Genomic DNA, 19,559 nt, shown 5'->3' with positions numbered 1-19,559 from the left:
CTCAAATGGAATGGACACCGAGGTGCCCTGACTCCAAATAATGCCAGATATCCCTGCAGTGACTTGAATGCAGGCTCGTCTTGCATCTCCCAAGACGAAAGGATGTCTGAATCCCCTGTGGAGACCACAGAGAAAGACCTATTTTCGCACCTCATCCGGACCGGAGGCCTCACATCCTTTGAAAACTCCAGAGGTACGCGGAGATCAATGCCTCAAATGGAGACGATGCCTGACTCCTCTTGATAATTGATAGGAGTCCCAGGAACACTGTTGCACGTGGAAAGGGACACTGGCTCTATCGCCTCACCTGGAGAGGCGTCCCAATTGCCCTGCCAAGCCTCGAGGTGAATTTCAAGGTGTCCCTCGCAACTAGGTAGGAGTCCTGACGTTGCTGAAGAAAAGCGTGTTTGGATGGGCCATCCCCGTAGTAACTCGGAATATACCCCAGGTTCCTGCCGCAACTCGAGAAAAACCATGAGACTTCTGTCTCGCCACGAGATGAGGCTCGATTCCTCTGCTTTGCGTGCTGAACAATTCCGTGTTCCACATCAAACATGAAAGGAGCCTTGATTTCCTTGATGGCACACCAGAGAATCCCCAAGAACACTGTCTCAAGTCTAGAGTGATCCTGAGGTCACTGTAGCACACGAAAGTGCTTTGTAAACCCCAAATCAACTCGAGATGAAGCTTGGTTCCTGGCTTTGACTCAAGAGGAATACCAGCTTTCAACAAGCACCTCAAGAGGAGGCTTCTCTCAGCTATACGTATGTGAGAATACCCTGAGTTTGCGACCTTAGGTGGAATGGACACCGAGATGCCCTGACTCGAAATCAGGCCGTATATCCCTGCAGTGACTTGAATGAAGGCTCGTTTTTCATCTCCCAAGAAGAAAGGATGTCTGAATCCCCTGTGGAGGCCACAGAGAAAGACCTAGTTTCCCACCTCATCGCGACCGGAGGCCTCACATCCTTCGAAAATTCTAGAGGTACGCGGAGATCAATGCTTCAAAAGGAGACGATGCCTGACTCCTCTTGAAAATTGATAGGAGTCCCAGGATCCCTGTGTCACGTGGAAAGGGACTCTTGGTCTCCCGCCTCAGGTGGAGAGGCGTCCCAATTGCCCTTCCAAGCCTCGAGGAGTATCCCGAGTTGTCCCTCGCAACCAGGCAAGAGTCCTGACATTGCTGAACAAACACGTGTTTGGAAGGGCCATCCCCGTCGTAAGTCGATAATATACCGTAGGTTCCTGCCGCAACTCGAGAAAAACCATGAGACTTCCCCCTCGCCCCGAGATGAGGCCCGATTCCCCTGCATTGCGTGCCCAGCAATTCCATGTTGCACATCAAACATGAAAGGAGCCTTCATTTCCTTGATGGCAATCCAGAGTCACCCCAAGAACACTGTTTCAAGGCTAGAGGGTTCCTGAGATCACTGTACCAAAACGAAAGTGTTCCGTGGACCAAACATCAACTCGAGATGAAAAGTTAGTGCCTGGCTTCGACTCCAGAGGAATACCAACTTACCACAAGCACCTCAAAAGGAGGCTTCCCTCTGCTATAAGTATGTGAGAGGGACCCTGAATTTGCGGCCTCCAGTGGAATGGACACCGAGATGCCCTGACTCGAAATAAGGCCGGATATCCCTGCAGTGACTTGAATGCAGTCTCGTCTTGCATCTCACAAGACGAAAGGATGTCTGAATCCCCTGTGGGGACCACAGAGAAAGACCTCGTTCCCCACCTCATTGCGACCGGAGGCCTCACATCCTTTGAAAACTCCAGAGGTACGCGGAGGTCAATGCCTCAAAAGGCGAAGATGCCTGACTCCACTTGAAAATTGATAGGAGTCCCAGGGCCACTCCGTGGGCTACAGTGACCCAGCTGGGCCTCAGCCTGGCTTCTTCCATGTCCTGAAGCCATAAAGTTTCACTGGTCATTGACCTCAGAGGTCCCACCAGCAATCTGGACCCTGAATCTCGGTGGAGAATCTTGGGTGCTGCCCAGAACTGGCCACGCAGGACCTAGAACTGCTCACAGTGGGCTTTGACGGCATCTCAGCTGACTCTTTGGGGAACAGATCAAACATCTCGCAGAACTTGGGCATGGCTTCCTCTTGGCAAAGAAAGGTGTTTCAGAGTTGACTTTATTTTCACTTTGAGGTGCTTTCAAGATTGATCTGTTTGAGGAAATTTTTAACAGAAAACACGGAGTCTTGTCTTCCTGGTAAACTTGTTCAGCCTCCTGGCAGGCGTCACCCTCACATGAGGCTGGGAAACTGGGAGGGAACGTCGTGCTTAACTTTTCAAATTAGGACTCTGTGCATTGTGTGGCTGCATTGCTCATATTCTCATCATGCTGGTTCCAGCAACTTCTATTAAGGCATGGTATTTTGTGTTGGGCCTCTTCTGCAGGGCAGACAGAAAACAGCTCCTCAGACCAGATCCTGCACACATGGTGTTATTTATGTTTCTGTTTTTCAGAACCAGGGCCATAGCTACTTTTGTTTGCTGCTTTACTTGGAAATGCACAGGGACATGACCCTGGGTTAGGCGATGGCTTCCTAAATATAATACCAAAAGCACACCCAACAGAAGGGAAACTAGATAAACTGGAACTCATCAAAATGTAAAACTTCTGTGTATCAGGGGACACTATCAAGAAAATGAAAACCCAAGTCATATATCTTATATTTGTATCTAGAATAGAAAGAAAATTCTCACCAATGACAAAAAGGCACAGGATCTGAACAGACATTTTTCCAGAGAAGATATTCAGATGCCAATAAGCACATGAAAAGATGAAGACAACAAGAAACAAATGTGGAGAAACTAGAGCCTTCAGGCCCTGCTGATAGGAATATAAAATAGCACAGCTACCACGGAAAATAGTTCAGCGATTCCTCAAAAAGTTGAAATTATGGTTACCATATGACCCAGCAATGTCACTCCTAGCTATCTACCCAAGAGAAATGAGCACGTGTGTCCACACAAGAACATTCACACTGCACAGTTCACAAAGGCCAAAAGTGGAGACAAGCCAAGTGTCCATCAAGGATGCATGAATTTTTAAAATGTGGTCCATCTGTACAGCGGAATATTATTCAGCTGTAGATAAGAAATGAACTTGAAAATATAATGCTCACTGAAAAAAGTCAGACACAGAAGGCCACATACTGTATAAGTCCACTTATATGAAGTGTCCAGACTATAGAGACAGACAGTAGGTGAGTATTTGCTTGGGGCTGGAGGGAGGAGGGCATTTTGAAGGGTGGGGTTTCTTTCTGGGGTAATGAAAATGCTCTGGAATTAGATAGTGGTGGTGTTTCCACAACACTGTGAATTTACTTAAAACCTCAGGATTGTGCATTTTTTAAGTGGTTTAAATGGGGAATTTTACGTTATGTGAATGTTATCTCGAGAAAGCACTTTCAAGGTAAACGCTCAGGGGAGGAACATGGGCTGGTGAAATACACAGCTGGGCGGTGCCACCTGGTGCTGGGGCATGGACTGGGGCAGGCGTGGGGGCCTGCAAGCTCCTCTGTCTTAGAGATTTTGCAGGGGAGGAGGGTGGTGTGGAAACATCCTCCTGGGGTGGGGATACCCTCTAGCTGCATCCATGCTCACCTGCTCGAGGGGTTCACAGGGGAACAGGCAGGCACGGCCTGAGACAGTTCTCATGGGAAGAAGATACCCCGACAGGGGTAACCAAGCAGTGGGTTATGGCTTTGGGGTTTTTCCAAGGAAAATTTAAACTCTATCCTGCTGATTCCTTCCTTGTGTCTCCTTGTGTATCAGGGCCAGCAACACACACTCTGTACCCTGGACTTGGGGTGGGGAGCAGTCTAAAGAATTCTATGTCCAAGTTACCAAAAACAGTACCCAGGGGAACACTAGAACAGCTGACCCTCTGTATCCGTGGTCTCACGTCCACGGATTCAGTTGAACTGAGGACTGAAGAGGATGCGGATGCAGAACCCACAGACATGGAGGGCTGACAGCACTGGGCCATTTAAGGGGCCTGAGCCCTCAGACACCCAGGAATGACTTACTTTGTTTTGTTTTGTTTTTCGTCAAAAGAAAGCTTGTTGTCAAGTGCCCAGCCTTTCTGAAGCTCACATGAGAGGGGTTTACTTTGAAAGAACATGTTTTAAATTGAGAGGGAAGCAGGGCTGGCAGACTGGCGAGCTTGTTAGGGAGGGTTTCTCCCAACTGGTGCTCTAGCCTCCACCCCCCACCACCACCGTATGAGTTGGAGGTGCTCCTTCCCACCTTCCCAGCCCTCGATGGGCACCTGTGCCCTGCCTGTTTTCAGGTTTCTTTGGCCGTCTGCACATCTAGCTGACGGGTGTGTCTCAGCCCACCTGCCTGCGGCTGATGCTTACCTGAGCACCCCAGGGCAGCTTCCAGACCTGTCACCTGCTTGGCAGATGTAGGACCCGAGGTGCTACTCTGCCACAAGTTGGTTATAATTGAGTACTGCTAATAATAAGGGACCAAAGAGTCTTAGAGTTTACCAAAAAGGGTGGATCCACAGGTGTGATTATAAGGAAGCTTTGTCACTCAGTCAGCTTTTGGGGTTGGGGGAGGAGGAGGCTGCTGGCCATCCCACAACCCAACCTATGTGGGAGACAGAGAGGCTAGGAAGCTGGTTAGTCCCTGGCCCCGATGTAGGTGGAGGCCGCTGCCTGGGACCTGCTGACCACCATCTACAGTTTGGTCAACCGAGAGCCAGTCTCAGGGTTGACAGAGCCTGTCCTGCTGAAGTTGCAGGGGGGTGGGCGGGGGCAGGGGGCAGGCAGGCAACTGGCATCTCTTGTGGAAGGAGGAGGGGAAAAAAAACAAGAAAATCAAGCAACTGGGAGCAGAACACAAGCATACAAGACACCTCTGTGCTGGTTAAAACAGATGTTGTCACCTGAGAAGTACAAGCCCCAAAGGCCAACTCTAGTTCATGGACACAGTTCAGGGCCCCTGCCTGCCCTGGGACGTGGAGCTCACAGCCACTGAGAAGGCCATACCCCGGGAGCCCTGTGAGCGGCCCTCAGCCCTGCCTCCAGGTACCCTCCTCCCAGGCTCCTGACACTGGTCTGCAGGCGTCTCTGCAGATGGCACAGACAGTGGACTTGTCTTCCTTCGTCCCCCAGATGGCCCAGTGACCCAGGGCTACCAGGGCTTCCCTGCTGGGATGATTAGCAGAGATGCTTAGACACATGCTGAGTGTCCGTGGCGAGCCCCCCAGAGCCTATGCATCCCCTGCTAGAACAGCTGTGTCTGCTGTTGGGAGGTGCCACACCCTGAAGCAGCCCCTTCTTCCCAGAAAGAATTGAAAGGCAGGTTTACCTCTAGGAGGGGTCCTAGGACCACAGCTCCAAGAGGGGTCCTGACTGGCCTGAGCCCAACCCCAGCCCCACCCAAGATCTTGGTTCCAGAACTAGCTGAACCATTGCAGGGCAGGAAGGGACAGATGGACACAGACTGGCAAGTGCCGGGCTCACTCTCGGCTCCCAAGCCATGCATCCTTGATCCTTAGAGCAGTTTACTGCTAGGAGATCTTTAAGACTCACTGCCCTACACCTGACTCTGCATTTATTTTGAGTCATTTCTTCAAAATCCTCTTTAAACTTCCTTTGATTCTGGAACCAGCCCTGATAAAAGCAACCATGATGCCAGAGCAACACCTGGCGCACAGTCAGTGTGTGGCCCTTGGGTGCCACTGGAGCCGTCCACCACGCTTCCTCCCACAGGGGCTCAGCAAGCCCAGGGACTGCACTCCTGGGGGAGATGGGGGCTCACAGGACGGCTTCCTTTGAGGAAAACGGGGAGTGGGGCTGGGGGGGCCAAGACGGAGCATCTGGAAGTGCCATCTGAGTCCCTGCAGCCCAGCGAATCGAATGAGCTGGGGGTAGAGAGAGCTGAGTGCATGGGGTTGGGGGGTACCCTACAGGGAGTTCTGGTCACTGCAGGAACTGAGTTTATCAGGGGCACTGAGGGAAAACAGTCTAAGGAGACAGGTCTTGAGGCTTCAGGACAAAGTGTGTGAGGAAAGAAAACTGCAGGAGTTTCAGATTCCTTTGCAATATGTGGCACATTTTATTTTTCAGCTTATGTGGCAGGCTTTTTTTTTTTTTTTTTTTCATTTAAATGTTAACGTTTCCAGTGTCTCTAAGAATAGACTCGTTCTGACTTGTGTTTGATCCAGTGGTGCAGCTCTTCCGGGAGGTTTGCATGTCTGCTTAATCATGGGCAGGGGAGGTGCTGGGCCTTATATACCCTGGACAAGCTCAGACTGGAGGCGGTGTTTGCACGCAGCTGGGTGATGGCTAATTAAAGTCCCCATGTGAGCTTCTCAGCCTGTGTGGTATGCGTCACTGAAAGGTAGAAGGATGTTCTCAGGCCACTCGCCCCCCCCCCCCCCCCTTTCCCCTCTGTCCTCTCATTTCTGTGTCTGGAATCCCTTCATTTGTAGAATTCTTTTACGCAGAAGCCAGCGGTCTGCTCGCACCACTTCCTGTGCTGTGGGTCTGGGTGCTCCTCCGGTGACCATGCAGCAGAGTCACGGGGGCTCTCTTGTGATCCTGACAGTGATCAGACTCATTCCTGAGCTCTTCCTTCTCTCCATGACGCTTTAAAGCCGGCTAACTCTGCTGGGAGGAAAGGAGACCGCCTCAGCTTGTGTCTGGAGAAACTGAGTCAGCAGCACAAGGCGGAGGACAGCAGACCCAGCTTACTGGACGGCAGGCGGGGCGCCCAGAGAGGCCTTCCCCTCCCCGCAGGCCTAGCCTAATCGGCAGAAAAAGCTGAGGACACCCCGCCAAGCGCTGGGGCGGGGGCTTTCTGCCAGGCGGGCAGAATGCACCTTGGTTGCTACATCTGTCTGGAGCTTCCCAGCTTGAGCAGTTACAGGAACAGCGGGGAGTGGGTGGGTGGAAGCGTGGCCTGTAGATGTGAGGTCAGGGGCTGAGGTCCGGCACGGCTTGGCCAAGGCCACAGCCACCTGCCTCCCACACTTTATTTGAGGGCTTTTTATTGTCTCATTGATCTGTGTCTGTTCTGTGCCAGTACCATTTGGTTTTGATTAGTATAGCTTTATAACAGCCTGGACTCAGGGAGCATGTTACCTTCAGCTCTGTTCTTCTCAAGATTGTTTTGGCTATTCAGGTTTTCTGTGTTTCCACACATATTTTTTAATTATTTGTTCTAGTTCTATGGAAAGTCTCATGGGTATTTTGACAGGGATTGCATTAAATCTGTAGACTGCCTTGAGCAGTATGGTTATTTTCACAGTATTATGATGACTCTTCCAATCAACAGCATGTTTCCTTCTATCTATGTCATCATCAACTTCTTTTGCTAGGGTCTTCTAGTTTTCCAAGCACAGGTCTTTTACCTCCTTGGATTTATTCCTATGTAATCTATTTCTTTTTTGATATGACTATAAATGAGACTGTTTGCTTAACTTCTCTTTCTGATAGTTCATTCTTAATACATAGAAATGAAAGTTTTCTGAATATTAATTTTGTATCCTGCAACTGTACTGAATTAATTGATGAGCTCTAGTAGGTTTTTGGTGGCATCTTTAGGATTTTCTATGTAGAAGATCATGTTATCTTTAAATAGTGACAGTTTTATTTCTCCTTTTCCAATTTGGATTTCTCTTTTGCTTTTTCTTGTCTTAGTGCTCTGGTTAGGACATCTAATACTATATTGAATATAACTGGTGAAAGTTGGCAATCTTGTTTTCTTCCTCATCTTAGGGAAAGTGCTTTGAGCATTTCACTGTTGAGTAGGATGTTAGGTGTGGGCTTATCCTATATAACCTTTCTTCAGTTCAGTTCAGTCACGTCCGACTCTTTGTGACCCCATGGACTGCAGTACGCCATGCCTCCCTGTCCCTCACCGACTCCTGAAGTTTACGCAAACTCATGTTCATTGAGTCAGTGATGCCATCCAACCATCTCATCCTTTGTTGTCCCCTTCTCCTCCTGCCCTCAATCTTTCCCAGCATCAGGGTCTTTTCAAATGAATCAGCTCTTCGCATCAGGTGGCCAAAGTATTGGAGTTTCAGCTTCAACATCAGTCCTTCCAATGAATATTCAGGACTGATTTCCTTTAGGATGGACTGGTTATTTCTCCTTGCAGTCCAAGGACTCTCAAGAGTTTTCTCCAACACCACAGTTCAAAAGCATCAATTCTTCAGTGCTCAACCTTCTTTATAGTCCAACTCTCACATCCATACATGACCACTGGAAAAACCATACCCTTGACTTTTGTTGGCAAAGTAATGTCTCTGCTTTTTAATATGCTGTCTAGGTTGATCATAACTTTTCTTCCAAGGAGTAAGCATCTTTTTATTTCATGGCTGCAGTCACCATTTGCAGTGACTTTGGAGCCCAAAAAAATAAAGTCTGCCACTGTTTCCACTGTTTCTCCATCTATTTGCCATGAAGTGATGGGACTGGATGCCATGATCTTTGTTTTCTGAATGTTGAGCTTTAAGCCAACTTTTTCACTCTCCTCTTTCACTTTCATCAAGATGCTCTTTAGTTCTTCTTCACTTTCTGCCATAAGGGTGGTGTCATCTGCATATCTGAGGTTATTGATATTTCTCCCAACAATCTTGATTCCAGCTTGCACTTCATCCAGCCCATCATTTCTCATGATGTACTCTGCATATAAGTTAAATAAGCAGGGTGACAATATTCAGCCTTGACGTACTCCTTTTCCTATTTGGAACCAGTCTGTTGTTCCATGTCCAGTTCTAACTGTTGCTTCCTGACCTGCATACAGGTTTCTCAAAAGGCAGGTAGGTGGACTGGTATTCCCATCTCTTTCAGAATTTCCCACAGTTTGTTGTGATCCACACAGTCAAAGGCTTTGGCATAGTCAATAAGGCAGAAATAGATGTTTTTCTGGAACTCTCTTGCTTTTTCAATCATCCAGCGGATGTTGGCAATTCGATCTCTGGTTCCTCCGCCTTTTCTAAAACCAGCTTGAACATCTGGAAGTTCACCATTCACTTATTGTTTAAGCCTGGCTTGGAGAATTTTGAGCATTACTTTGCTAGCGTGTGAGATGAGTGCAATTGTGCAGTAGTTTGAGCATTCTTTGGCATTGCCTTTCTTTGGGGTTGGAATGAAAACTGACCTTTTCCAGTCCTTTGGCCACTGCTGAGTTTTCCAAATTTGCTGACATATTAAGTGCAGCACTTTCACAGCATCATCTTTCAGGATTTGAAATAGCTCAACTGGAATTCCATCACCTCCACTAGCTTTGTTCATAGTGGTGCTCCCTAAGGCCCACTTGACTTCACATTCCAGAATGTCTGACTCTAGGTGAGTGATCACACCATCGTGATTATCTGGGTTGTGAAGGTCTTTTTTGTACAGTTCTTCTGTGTATTCTTGCCACCTCTTCTTAATATCTTCTGCTTCTGTTAGGTCCATACCATTTATATCTTTTATTAAGCCCATCTTTGCATGAAATGTTCCCTTGGTATCTCTAATTTTCTTGAAGAAATCTCTAGTCTTTCCCATTCTATTGTTTTCCTCTATGTCTTTGCACTGATCGCTGATTGCTGAGGAAGGCTTTCTTATCTCTCCTTGCTATTCTTTGGAATTCTGCATTCAAATGGGTATACCTTTCCTTTTCTCCTTGCGTTTGGCTTCTCTTCTTTTCACAGCTATTTGTAAGGCCTCCTCAGACAGCCATTTTGCTTTGTTGCATTTCTTTTTCTTGGGGATGGTCCTGATCCCTGTCTCTTGTACAATGTCACAAACCTCTGTCCATAGTTCATCAGGCACTCTGTCTATCAGATCTGGTCCCTTAAATCTATTTATCACTTCCACTGTATAATCATTAGGGATTTGATTTAGGTCATACCTGAATGGTCCAGTGGTATTCCCTACTTTCTTCAATTTAAGTCTGAATTTGGCAATAAGGAGTTCATGATCTGAGCCAAAGTCAGCTCCCAGACTTGTTTTTGCTCACTGTATACAGCTTCTCCATCTTTGGTTGCAAAGAATATAATCATTCTGATTTTGGTGTTGACCATCTGGTGATGTCCATGTGTAGAGTCTTCTCTTGTGTTGTTAGAAGAGGGTGTTTGCTGTGACCAGTGCGTTCTCTTGGCAAAACTGTTAGCTTTTGACCTGCTTCGTTTTGTACTCCAAGGCCAAATTTGCCTGTTACTGCAGGTGTTTCTTGACTTCCTACTGTTGCATTCCAGTCCTCTATAATGAAAAGGACATCCTTTTTGGTTGTTAATTCAAGAAGGTCTTGTCAGTCTTCATAGAATTGTTCAACTTCACCTTCTTCAGCATTACTGATTGAGGCATAGACTTGGATCACGGTGATATTGAATGGTTTGCCTTGTAAACAAACAGAGATCATTCTGTCATTTTTCAGACTGCATCCAAGTACTGCATTTCGGACTCTCTTGTTGACTATGATGGCTCCTCCATTTCTTCTAAGAGATTATTGCCCACAGTAGTAGATATATTGGTCATCTGAGTTAAATTCACCCATTCCAGTCCATTTTAGTTCACCGATTCCTAAAATGCTGATGTTCACTCTTGACATCTCCTGTTTGACCACTTCCAATTTGCCTTGATTCATGGACCTAACATTCCAGGTTCCTATGCAATATTGCTCTTTATAGCATTGGACCTTGCCTTCATCTCCAGTCATATCCACAGCCTTGTCTAACTCAATGAAACTATGAGCCATGCCATGTAGGGCCACCCAAGACGGAGGGGTCACAATGGAGATTTCTGACAAAATGTGGTCCACTGGAGAAGGGAATGGCAAACCACTGCAGTATTCCTGCCTTGAGAACCCCATGAACAGTATGAAAAGGCAAAAAGATAAGACACTGAAAGATGAACTCCTCAGGTTGGTAGGTAACCAATATGCTACTGGAGATCAGTGGAGAAATAACTCCAGAAAGAATGAAGAGATGGAGCCAAAGCAAAAACAACACCCAGTTGTGGATGTGACTGGTGATGAAAGCAAGGTCTAACCTTTCTTATGTTTAGGTATGTTCCCTCTATACCCACTGTGGCGAGTTTTTATCATAAATGTTGAATTCTGTCAAAGCTTTTTCTGCATCTATTGAGATGATGCTATGATTTTTATCCTTCAAATTTGTGAAAATGGAATGTCACATTGATTGATCTGTGAGTGTGGAACCATACTTGCTTCCCTGGGATGAATCCTGTGTAATCGTAGTATATGATCTTTTTAATATATTGTTGGATTCAGTTTGCTAACGTTTTGTTGAGAATATGAGTGTCTATGCTCATCAGAGATATTGGCCTATAATTTTGTTTTTTGATATCTTTTTCTTGATGAGTCTTGCTAAAAATTTATCAATTTTATTTATCTTTTCAAAGAACCAGCTCCTAGTTTCATTCGTTCTATTTTTTAAGCCTCTATTTCATTTATTTCTGCTGATCTTTATGGTTTATTTCCTTCTCCTAACTTTGGGTTTTGTTTGTTCTTTTTCTAGTTCCCTTGCATGAAAGGTTAGGTTGTCTGAGATGTTTCTTGTTTCCTTAGGTAAGCTTGTATTACTGTAAACTTCTCTCTTATGTTTGCTGTGTCCCATAGATGTTGGATCAGTGTGTTTTTATTTTCATTTGTCTCCAAACATTTTTTTATTTCATCTTACTAAAGATCCATTGGTTCTTTAGTAGCATATTGTTTAGCCTCTACATGTTTTTGTCTTTTGCAGTTTTTTTTTTCCTTGTAGTTGGTTTTGTAGTCTCATAGCATAGTGGTTTGGAGAAGGCAATGGCACCCCACTCCAGTACTCTTGCCTGGAAACTCCCATGGACAGAGGAGCCTGGTAGGCTGCTGTCCATGGGGTCGCTAAGGGTTGGACATGGCTGAGAGACTTCACTTTCATGCATTGGAGAAGGAAATGACAACCCACTCCAGTGTTCTTGCCTGGAGAATCCCAGGGATGGGGGAGCCTTGTGGGCTACAGTCTATGGGGTCGCACAGAGTCGGACATGACTGAAGCGACTTAGCAGCAGCAATATAGTGGTTGGAAAAGATGCTTGACATGATTTCAATGTTTTAAAATTTGTGAAGACTTATTTCATGGCCCAGCATGTGATCTATCCATGTGCACTTGAAAAGAACGCATGTTCTGATGCTTTGGGGTGGAATTATATAAGTCCATGTAATCTAATGTGTCATCTAAGACCAGTTTCCTTAATGATTTTCTGTCTCATCTGTTTATGTTGTTGTTGTTTAGTTTCTCAGCTGTGTCTGACTCTTTGCAACCCCATAGACTGCAGTCTGCCAGGCTCCTCTGTCCATGGGGTTTCCCAGGCAGGAATACTGGTGTGGGTTGCCATTTCCTTCTCCAGGAGGTCTTCCCAACCTAGGGACTGAACCCACATTTCCAGCATTGGCAGGCGGATTCTTTACCACTGAGCCACCAGGGAAGCCCTTGTTGATGTTAGTGGGATGGTAAAGATCCTCACTATTACTGTGCTACTGTCAGTCTCTCCCTTTATGTCTGTTAATATCTGCTTTCTGTATTTAGGTGCTACTGCATTGAGTACATATATATCTACAACTATTACATCTTTTTACTTGAGTGATACCTTGATCATTACTTAATGTTGTTCTTTGTTACTTGTTACAGTCTATCTTAACGTCTATTTTGTCTAGTATTCTTATCTTGGCTTTATTTCCATTTCCGTTTGCATGGAATAAATTTTTTCTATCCCCTTTCAGTCTGTGTGTGTTTTTAGATATGAAGTGAGTCTCCTGCAGCATACACATGGCTCTTGTTTCTGTAGGCATTCAGCCATTCTGCATCTTTTGATTGGAGGATTTAGTCCATTTACGTTGAAAGTAATTATTAATAGGTACATACTTATTGTCATTTTAGTTAATTTTGAGTTGTTTTGTAGCTCTTTTTTGATCCTTTCTTCTTTTGTTCCCTTGTCTTTTGATAGCATCTTTAGTGTTATATTTGGAAAACTTTCTCTTTTGTTTGTATTATAGGTTTTTGGTTTGTGGTTACCATAAGGGATGATAAATTGTTGATCTCACAATTCCAAACACATTTAAACAACTCTGCAGTTTCACTCCCCTCCCCCCACAATTACTATTTTGACATCACATTTTACATATTTTTTTTCTATCCCTTAACTACCTATTGCAGATACAGATGATATACTACTTTTGTCTTTTAACTTTCCTACTACCATTGTATGTGGTAGGTTTACTATCTTTCCTATATATTTGGTTTTACTGGTGAGCTTTTTTCCTTTAGTAGTTTTCATGTTTCTCGTTGTAGTCTTTTCTTGTTTGCTTAAAGAAGTCCTTTTAACATTTCTTGTAAGGCTGGTTTCATGGTGCTGAACTCTTTTAGCTTTTGCCTAGCTGTAAAACTTTTGATCTCCATCAGATCTGAATGAGAACCTCGCCAAGTAGAATATTCTTGATTGTAAGTTTTCCCCTGTCATCAATTTAAATATATGGTGCCACTCCCTTCTGGCTTGCAGAGTTTCTGCTGAAAAGTCCCTTGTGTGTTGCTCTTGCTTTTGCCTTTAATATTAATGTTGCCATTAATATTCTCTTTATCTTAATTTCTGCCATTTTAAATACAAATTATCTTGGTGTGATCCTCTTTGGATTGATCCTGTGTGGGCTTTCTACTTCCTGGACCTGGATGTCTGCTTCCTTTCCCAGGTTAGGGAAGTTTTCAGCTAGTATATCCTAAGTGTATTTTCAGTCCGTCTTTCTCTTTCTGGGACCCCTTTGATGCAACTGTTAGTACAGTTGATATTATTCTAGAGACCTCTTAAACTGTCCTCATTTCATTTTTTTCTGTTCAGCTTCCACTACTCTGATTTCCACTACTCTGTCTTCCAGCTCGCTGATCCATACCTGCATCATTTAATCTGCTGTTGATTCCTTCTAGTGTATTTTCATTTTAGTTATTGTATATCTCTGATCATTCTTTATTTTTTCTTGCTCTTTGTTTAAAACTTCTAACTTTTCAATCTGCTCATCCATTCTTCTCCCAAGTTCTTTGATTACCTTTATGATCATTACCATGAGCTATTTACCAGGTAAACTGCTTATCTCTATTTCTCTTGGTTCTTCTGTTTTTTTTTTTTTTTGTTTTTCATTTGGAATCTGTTCCTCTATTGCCTCATTTGCTGTTTTTATTTCTGTGTATCTCATATGTTGGTTACATTTCCTGATCTTAGAGAAGCAGCCTTTTTTAGGAGATGTCATATGTTCCTCACAGCACACACCTCTCTGGTCACCAGAGCTATATGCTGCATGAGGGCTTGTGGGCCCTTTTGTTGCGGCAGGATGACTCTATGGGCAGTCTGGTAGGTGCAGCTGGCCCCGTCTGCTGGTTTGCCAGGCTCTACTCTGGGTGGAGACTGCTGGCCTCCAGGTGGCAGAGCCAGGTCACAGGGCAGCTGGCTGCAAAACCCTGGCTGCTCACAGGTCTGGTGCTCACTGTTGGGCAGAGCCTCATTCCAGGATGGACAGATGGCTGGAGAACCAGAGTTACTGGATCTAGTGTTGGCCTGTTGGTGGGTAGGTTCTCCAGTATCCCACAGCTGATACTGGCCTGCTGGTGAGTGGGACTTTCTCCTTGGGCAGCTGGCTGAGGAGTCTAAGGTATCTCAGAGCCGCTGTTGGCTTTAAGGTGGGTGATTCTGGGGACTGGGGGTCCAGGGGCTAGTTCTGGCTCACTGGTGGTTGAAGCCAGATCCTGAGGCCTCTCACTGAAAGGTCATTGGGGTTTCATAGCAGGTTTCATCCCACTGTTGGGTTGGGAGCGGAGTGTTGTTGACGACTGGATCCTGAGATATCCTAAGACTATTGTCAGCTTGCTGATGGCCTGAGACCCGATAAGGCAAGCTGCAGTAATTCTATGGCCAGGGTCTACCCACTGGCAGGCGAAGCTGGGTCCTGGAGTCTCTAGTTGCAGTGTTCCTGGGGCTGGTGTCTGTACGCTGGTGGCCAGGACTCAGGGGGCTCTGAGGCTCATTGGTGAGCAGAGCTGGGTCCTGAGTCTCTAGCTGCAGTGTGCCTAGGGGAACACTGGATGTAGCTCCAGTGTGTGATGCCAGGGCCTTCTGGTGGAGAAGGTGTTTGCAGGAGTGGCTGTGGACTCAGGAGGTCTTTAGGCAACCTGCATGCTGGTAGGTGGTGCTGTGTCCTTGCCCAGCTCCCACTGCTGGTGCCTACAGACTGTTAGGCAGGGGAGGGGCTGGGTCCTGAAGCTAATAAGCTAGAGGGAGAAGCCAAAGATGGCACTTTCTAGTGCTACAGTCCACGTGACAGAATGAGTTCCCCTAAATGACTGCCACCAGCATCTGTGTCCCTAGGGTGATCTGCAGTCACCTCCTACCTACCCAGGACTCTCTGAGATCAACAGTTGGGTCTGCCCCAGCCTCCTTTCATATTACTGCTTCTGGGTTCTGGAGCATGTAAAATTACATTGTGTCTTAATTAAGCTTGATTATATTGTCATCTTGGGTCTCTTTGACTTCTTCCGACTTAGAGGCTGTTGAGCATGGGCATTTACATTTGCACATTTCATCACATTTGGGAGTTTTTAGCCATTGTTTCTTCAAATAGTCCCTCCACCCTTTTCTCTTCTCCTTCTGAGACTCTTGCAAACTACATGTCAGTTTGCTTAATGGTGTCCAGGTGATTGCTTAGGCTCTGTTCACTTTCCTGTAACCTTTTGTTGTTTTTCCTCAGAAAGGATAACTTCTACTGTCCTGTCTTCAAGTTCACTAATTCCTTCTTCTGCCTGCTCAAATCTGCCTTGGAATCCCCCATTCACTACTTTCCATTATTGTAATTTCATCTCCAGAATTTCTGTTTAGTTTCCTTTTAGGTTTTCTGTCTCTCTATTGATATTTCCATTTTGTTCACACGTTGTTTTCTTGACTTGCCCAGTATCTTTTTGTTTTTGATCATGTCTTAGGCCATTGTTTTAAAGTCTTTGTCTAGTAAATCTGCCATCAGGCTGTTTCAGGGGCAGTTTCTATGATGATTTTCCTTTGAGTGAGGGCACACTCTTGTTTCTTTGCAGGCTTTGCGATTCTCTGTTGTTGTTGAACAATGGGGATTCAAAATGTGGTAGCTCTGAAAATTAGATTGTACCCCTTCCCCAGGATTTGCTACGGTTGTTATTTTGTTTTAATTGCTGTAGACTGTCTGTGCTGAGTATCAACATTAAAGTGTGAACTTAAGGTCTTCTAAGGTCCTTTCTGAGCCTTTCCTTGAGCATGCACAGTCACTTTCTGTCTTTCCCTACATATGCAGCTGTTTTTAATGTCCTGGACTTTAAACTTTGGCTCCCAAAATGGGAAAAGGTGAAAAATGAAGGGAGAGAAAGGGTGCCAGTCCTCTCGCTCTCCGGGATGTTCCTTCAGGTGGAAGGGGAGGGGCTTGCAACAACACAGGGAGGTGCAACAGTAGCCACCCACCCCTCTACATCTTTGTGTGGAGGAGGAGCAATCAGTAGTTGGAGCAGATACCTGATGTTTGGAGGACAGGTCCCACAAACTGCCCCAGGATCAGGGCACGGCTGCCTGCCAGGGTGCTGGGGGTGGACTAGGTAGCTGCTATTGTGCTAAGAGTTGAAATTACCAAGAATTGACTGCCATTAGCATCCAGCTCTTCCCTTGGAAGTTGAGCCTTCAACAGACTCTCAAGTTCCAAATTAGTTACATCAGACAGACTCTGCCCCTGCAGTTGTTGTCCAGGTGGGGGCCGTTCCTGGTGTCTCTGCTCCCCTATAACTGCAGAACCCAGTCAGGCACATTTAAACCTTGCATCTGTTGTTAGTTGTCTTAACCTTCCAACCATTCTGTTGGTTGCCTGTAGAGCTGAATTTAGGGAGGTGATTGTGCTTGAACTTGGCATCCAACATTTGCCTGGTGAATATTGCTGGGCCAGTTTGGCTGATGCACAGGATTGCTGTAGGCTCATCAAAACCACTAGTGGAGTTATTGCAGCAGCCTGCATGTCATCCAGGAAGCCGAGACTCTCCCAAAAGCTGACGTGTGACAAAATGAATTGATGACTCAGCTCCAAGGCCTGCGTGGGAGCTTTGTGTTTTAGCTGGTTCTTTACACCATTTGACTTCCTCACCGTCTCAGGCTCTCTGGGGTCACACAGCACGTCAGAGAGGTGGTGGGGGGAGAGGTGCGGAGAGTCAGGACTTAGCCGACGCTCTGCGCGTTCGGCGCAGCCTGACTTGTGCTTCCCGGCGCCCCCGGTCCGTGCGCTCACTGTCCTCTCTGTGCCCTTCCAGAAGAGGCTGAGCACTGCAGCTTCGGGGCGGGCTCGCTGTCCAGGCGGCGGCGCCCGCTGGCCCTGCGGGAGGACGGGCCCCGCCGGCGCGCGCACCTGCACATCGGCCTGCCGCACGACTTCCCCCCCGTGTCCTCCATCATCGACGTGGACATCGTCCCCGAGACGCACCGCCGCGTGAGGCTGTACCGGCACGGCTGCCAGAAGCCGCTGGGCTTCTACATTCGCGACGGCACGAGCGTGCGCGTGGCCCCGCAGGGGCTGGAGAAGGTGCCCGGCGTCTTCATCTCCCGCATGGTGCCTGGCGGCCTCGCCGAGAGCACCGGGCTGCTGGCCGTGGACGACGAGGTCCTGGAGGTGAACGGCATCGAGGTGGCCGGGAAGACCCTGGACCAGGTCACGGACATGATGATCGCCAACAGCCACAACCTCATCGTGACGGTCAAGCCCGCCAACCAGAGGAACAACGTGGTGCGGGGCAGCCGCGCCTCAGGCAGCTCCGGCCGCTGCTCGGACAGCACGGCCAGCCGCCACAGCCTGCCCGCGGCCCACGTCCTGCAGAGCTTGCCCCCGGACGAGACGGAGAGCGACGAGGAGGCCGACGTGGTCCTCGAGGGCGTGCTGGAGCCTCGGCTGGCGCCCAGGCCGCCTCCAGGCAGCCTCACGCGCATCAACGGCGCGGGCCTGGCGCCCGGCCTGCACAGCCCCGGGCGAGAGGCCAGCGTCCAGAGGCTTCTCAGCTCGCTCCGCTCTGACCCCCGCCACAGCCTGGCCCTGCCCCCGGGAGGGGTGGAGGAGCACGGGCCGGCGGTCACCCTGTAGGGCCAGGCACCAGACAGCTCAGTTTACCAAGGAGAGATACTTCTAAAATTTTATTCCAATTTTAAAATAAGAAAAAATTGTATACTTCATTCCTCCTATTTGTTGTTTTTACTTATCCCTCCTTTTTCATCCATAACCCTATTCTTTCAACTCATGAATAGAAAAAAAAAAACAAAAAACTATTTTTATAGTTTCTCTGTAGAACATAAAATACACACACATGCACAGTCTATACTAGCCCAGGTATAGGGTCCAGCACCTTTGTGAAGTGGTAGAAATGACCTAAATGCAGAAAATATTTCATTTTTAAGTTTTAAAAACATACTTTTTAAAATGAAGCCTTTAAATTACTTTTGTATTGGGTTGGCCAAAAATCTCATTCGGGTTTTTCTGTAAGATTCTCTGGGAAAGCCTGAAGAAAGTTTTTGGCCAACCCAGTAAATAGTTGTCACTGTGCTTTCCTGCAGACTTGCACTGATCCTGCTGATTGGCCAGAAGGCTGTGAAGGCAGAATGTGGCAAGAAGGCAGAGATTGGAATTTAAAAGCAAGTGCACACAAACCTGTACTAAGCATGACTGCAGAGGATTAATTTCAGAATTTCACAGTTTGTAGTCCTGTCTCAAATAGCCACCTCACAGGGAAGAGAGAACCCATGTGAAGTGGTCATGGTGGTTGTGGTGGCGGACTCACCCTGTGGGCAACTTTGTGAGGCCTTTGAAGGTGAATTTAACTTTGGAAGAGAGTGGGAGGTGCAGCTCACCATCTGTGATCAAAAGCCATTACCTACTCTGAGATAAACACCAGTCAGTTCCTGGGACTGTGACTCTGAGGGTGGTTATGACGTGTTTCCATGAGGAATGGTGGCCAAGGCAGCCACACGTCACTCGGGCTTCTGAGAGGTCTCAGCCATTCAGATGTGTGTGTTCTGCATCTTTGCTTTTAAATAACAAGTCACATGAAATGTAAAGATTTTTAACACAGAGTAAATTCATTATCACTTCCCTTTGATATTCTACCAATATTTACATATTTAGTCATCTTAAAGTTTATTCATGTTTCATCCAAATTTTATATGAAGTGTATTTTTTGCTCCTCAACCCAGTGTTGAGGAGAAAATGTTACATTTATCCTTTGAAAACTAAACTCTTTCACCCAAAAAGTTTTCCTGTAAATGCAGGTATTTTTGTAGGTTGCCCTTTGGGAAACTATGCAGCTGCTTCTCCTGTGGTCTAGCACTCCCTGCTGGTCAGTGGCAGAACTGACTTTATGGATGTCAGTTTGATAACATGTCAAACAGTGTATCACAATGTTTTTATTTCTCCTGAATTCATTAAGTGAAAAGAAAATTATTTTTGGAAACTATTTATTGGACATAAATAGCTTTTACTGAGTATCTATGGTCTCCTGCACCTTTGTTTTTGTTA

General features: G+C 46.5%; 1 protein-coding gene across 1 annotated transcript; it reads left to right on the top strand.

Annotated features, from left to right (window-relative positions):
• The first annotated feature begins 4,947 nt into the window (after window positions 1-4,947).
• Window positions 4,948-19,218, top strand: LOC133047438 (partitioning defective 6 homolog gamma-like). The gene is made up of 2 exons (XM_061130638.1): window positions 4,948-5,053; window positions 17,314-19,218. The coding sequence occupies exons 1-2, from the start codon at window positions 4,948-4,950 to the stop codon at window positions 18,132-18,134; spliced, it is 927 nt and encodes a 308-aa protein (XP_060986621.1). The 3' UTR covers window positions 18,135-19,218.
• The last annotated feature ends 341 nt before the right edge of the window (window positions 19,219-19,559 follow it).

This window comes from Dama dama, chromosome 27, assembly GCF_033118175.1.
Source record: "Dama dama isolate Ldn47 chromosome 27, ASM3311817v1, whole genome shotgun sequence".
NCBI classification, from domain to species: domain Eukaryota; kingdom Metazoa; phylum Chordata; class Mammalia; order Artiodactyla; family Cervidae; genus Dama; species Dama dama.
The sequence above is the reverse complement of the archived record's forward strand: the minus strand, read 5'-3'. Positions and strand labels throughout refer to the sequence as shown.

Excerpts from the sequence above, each read along its gene's own strand:
- LOC133047438 (XM_061130638.1), top strand. The coding sequence starts at position 4,948 with ATGGACACAGTTCAGGGCCCCTGCCTGCCCTGGGACGTGGAGCTCACA. Across the intron at positions 5,054-17,313 it reads GCCCTCAGCCCTGCCTCCAG|AAGAGGCTGAGCACTGCAGC; the intron begins GTACCCTCCTCC and ends GTGCCCTTCCAG.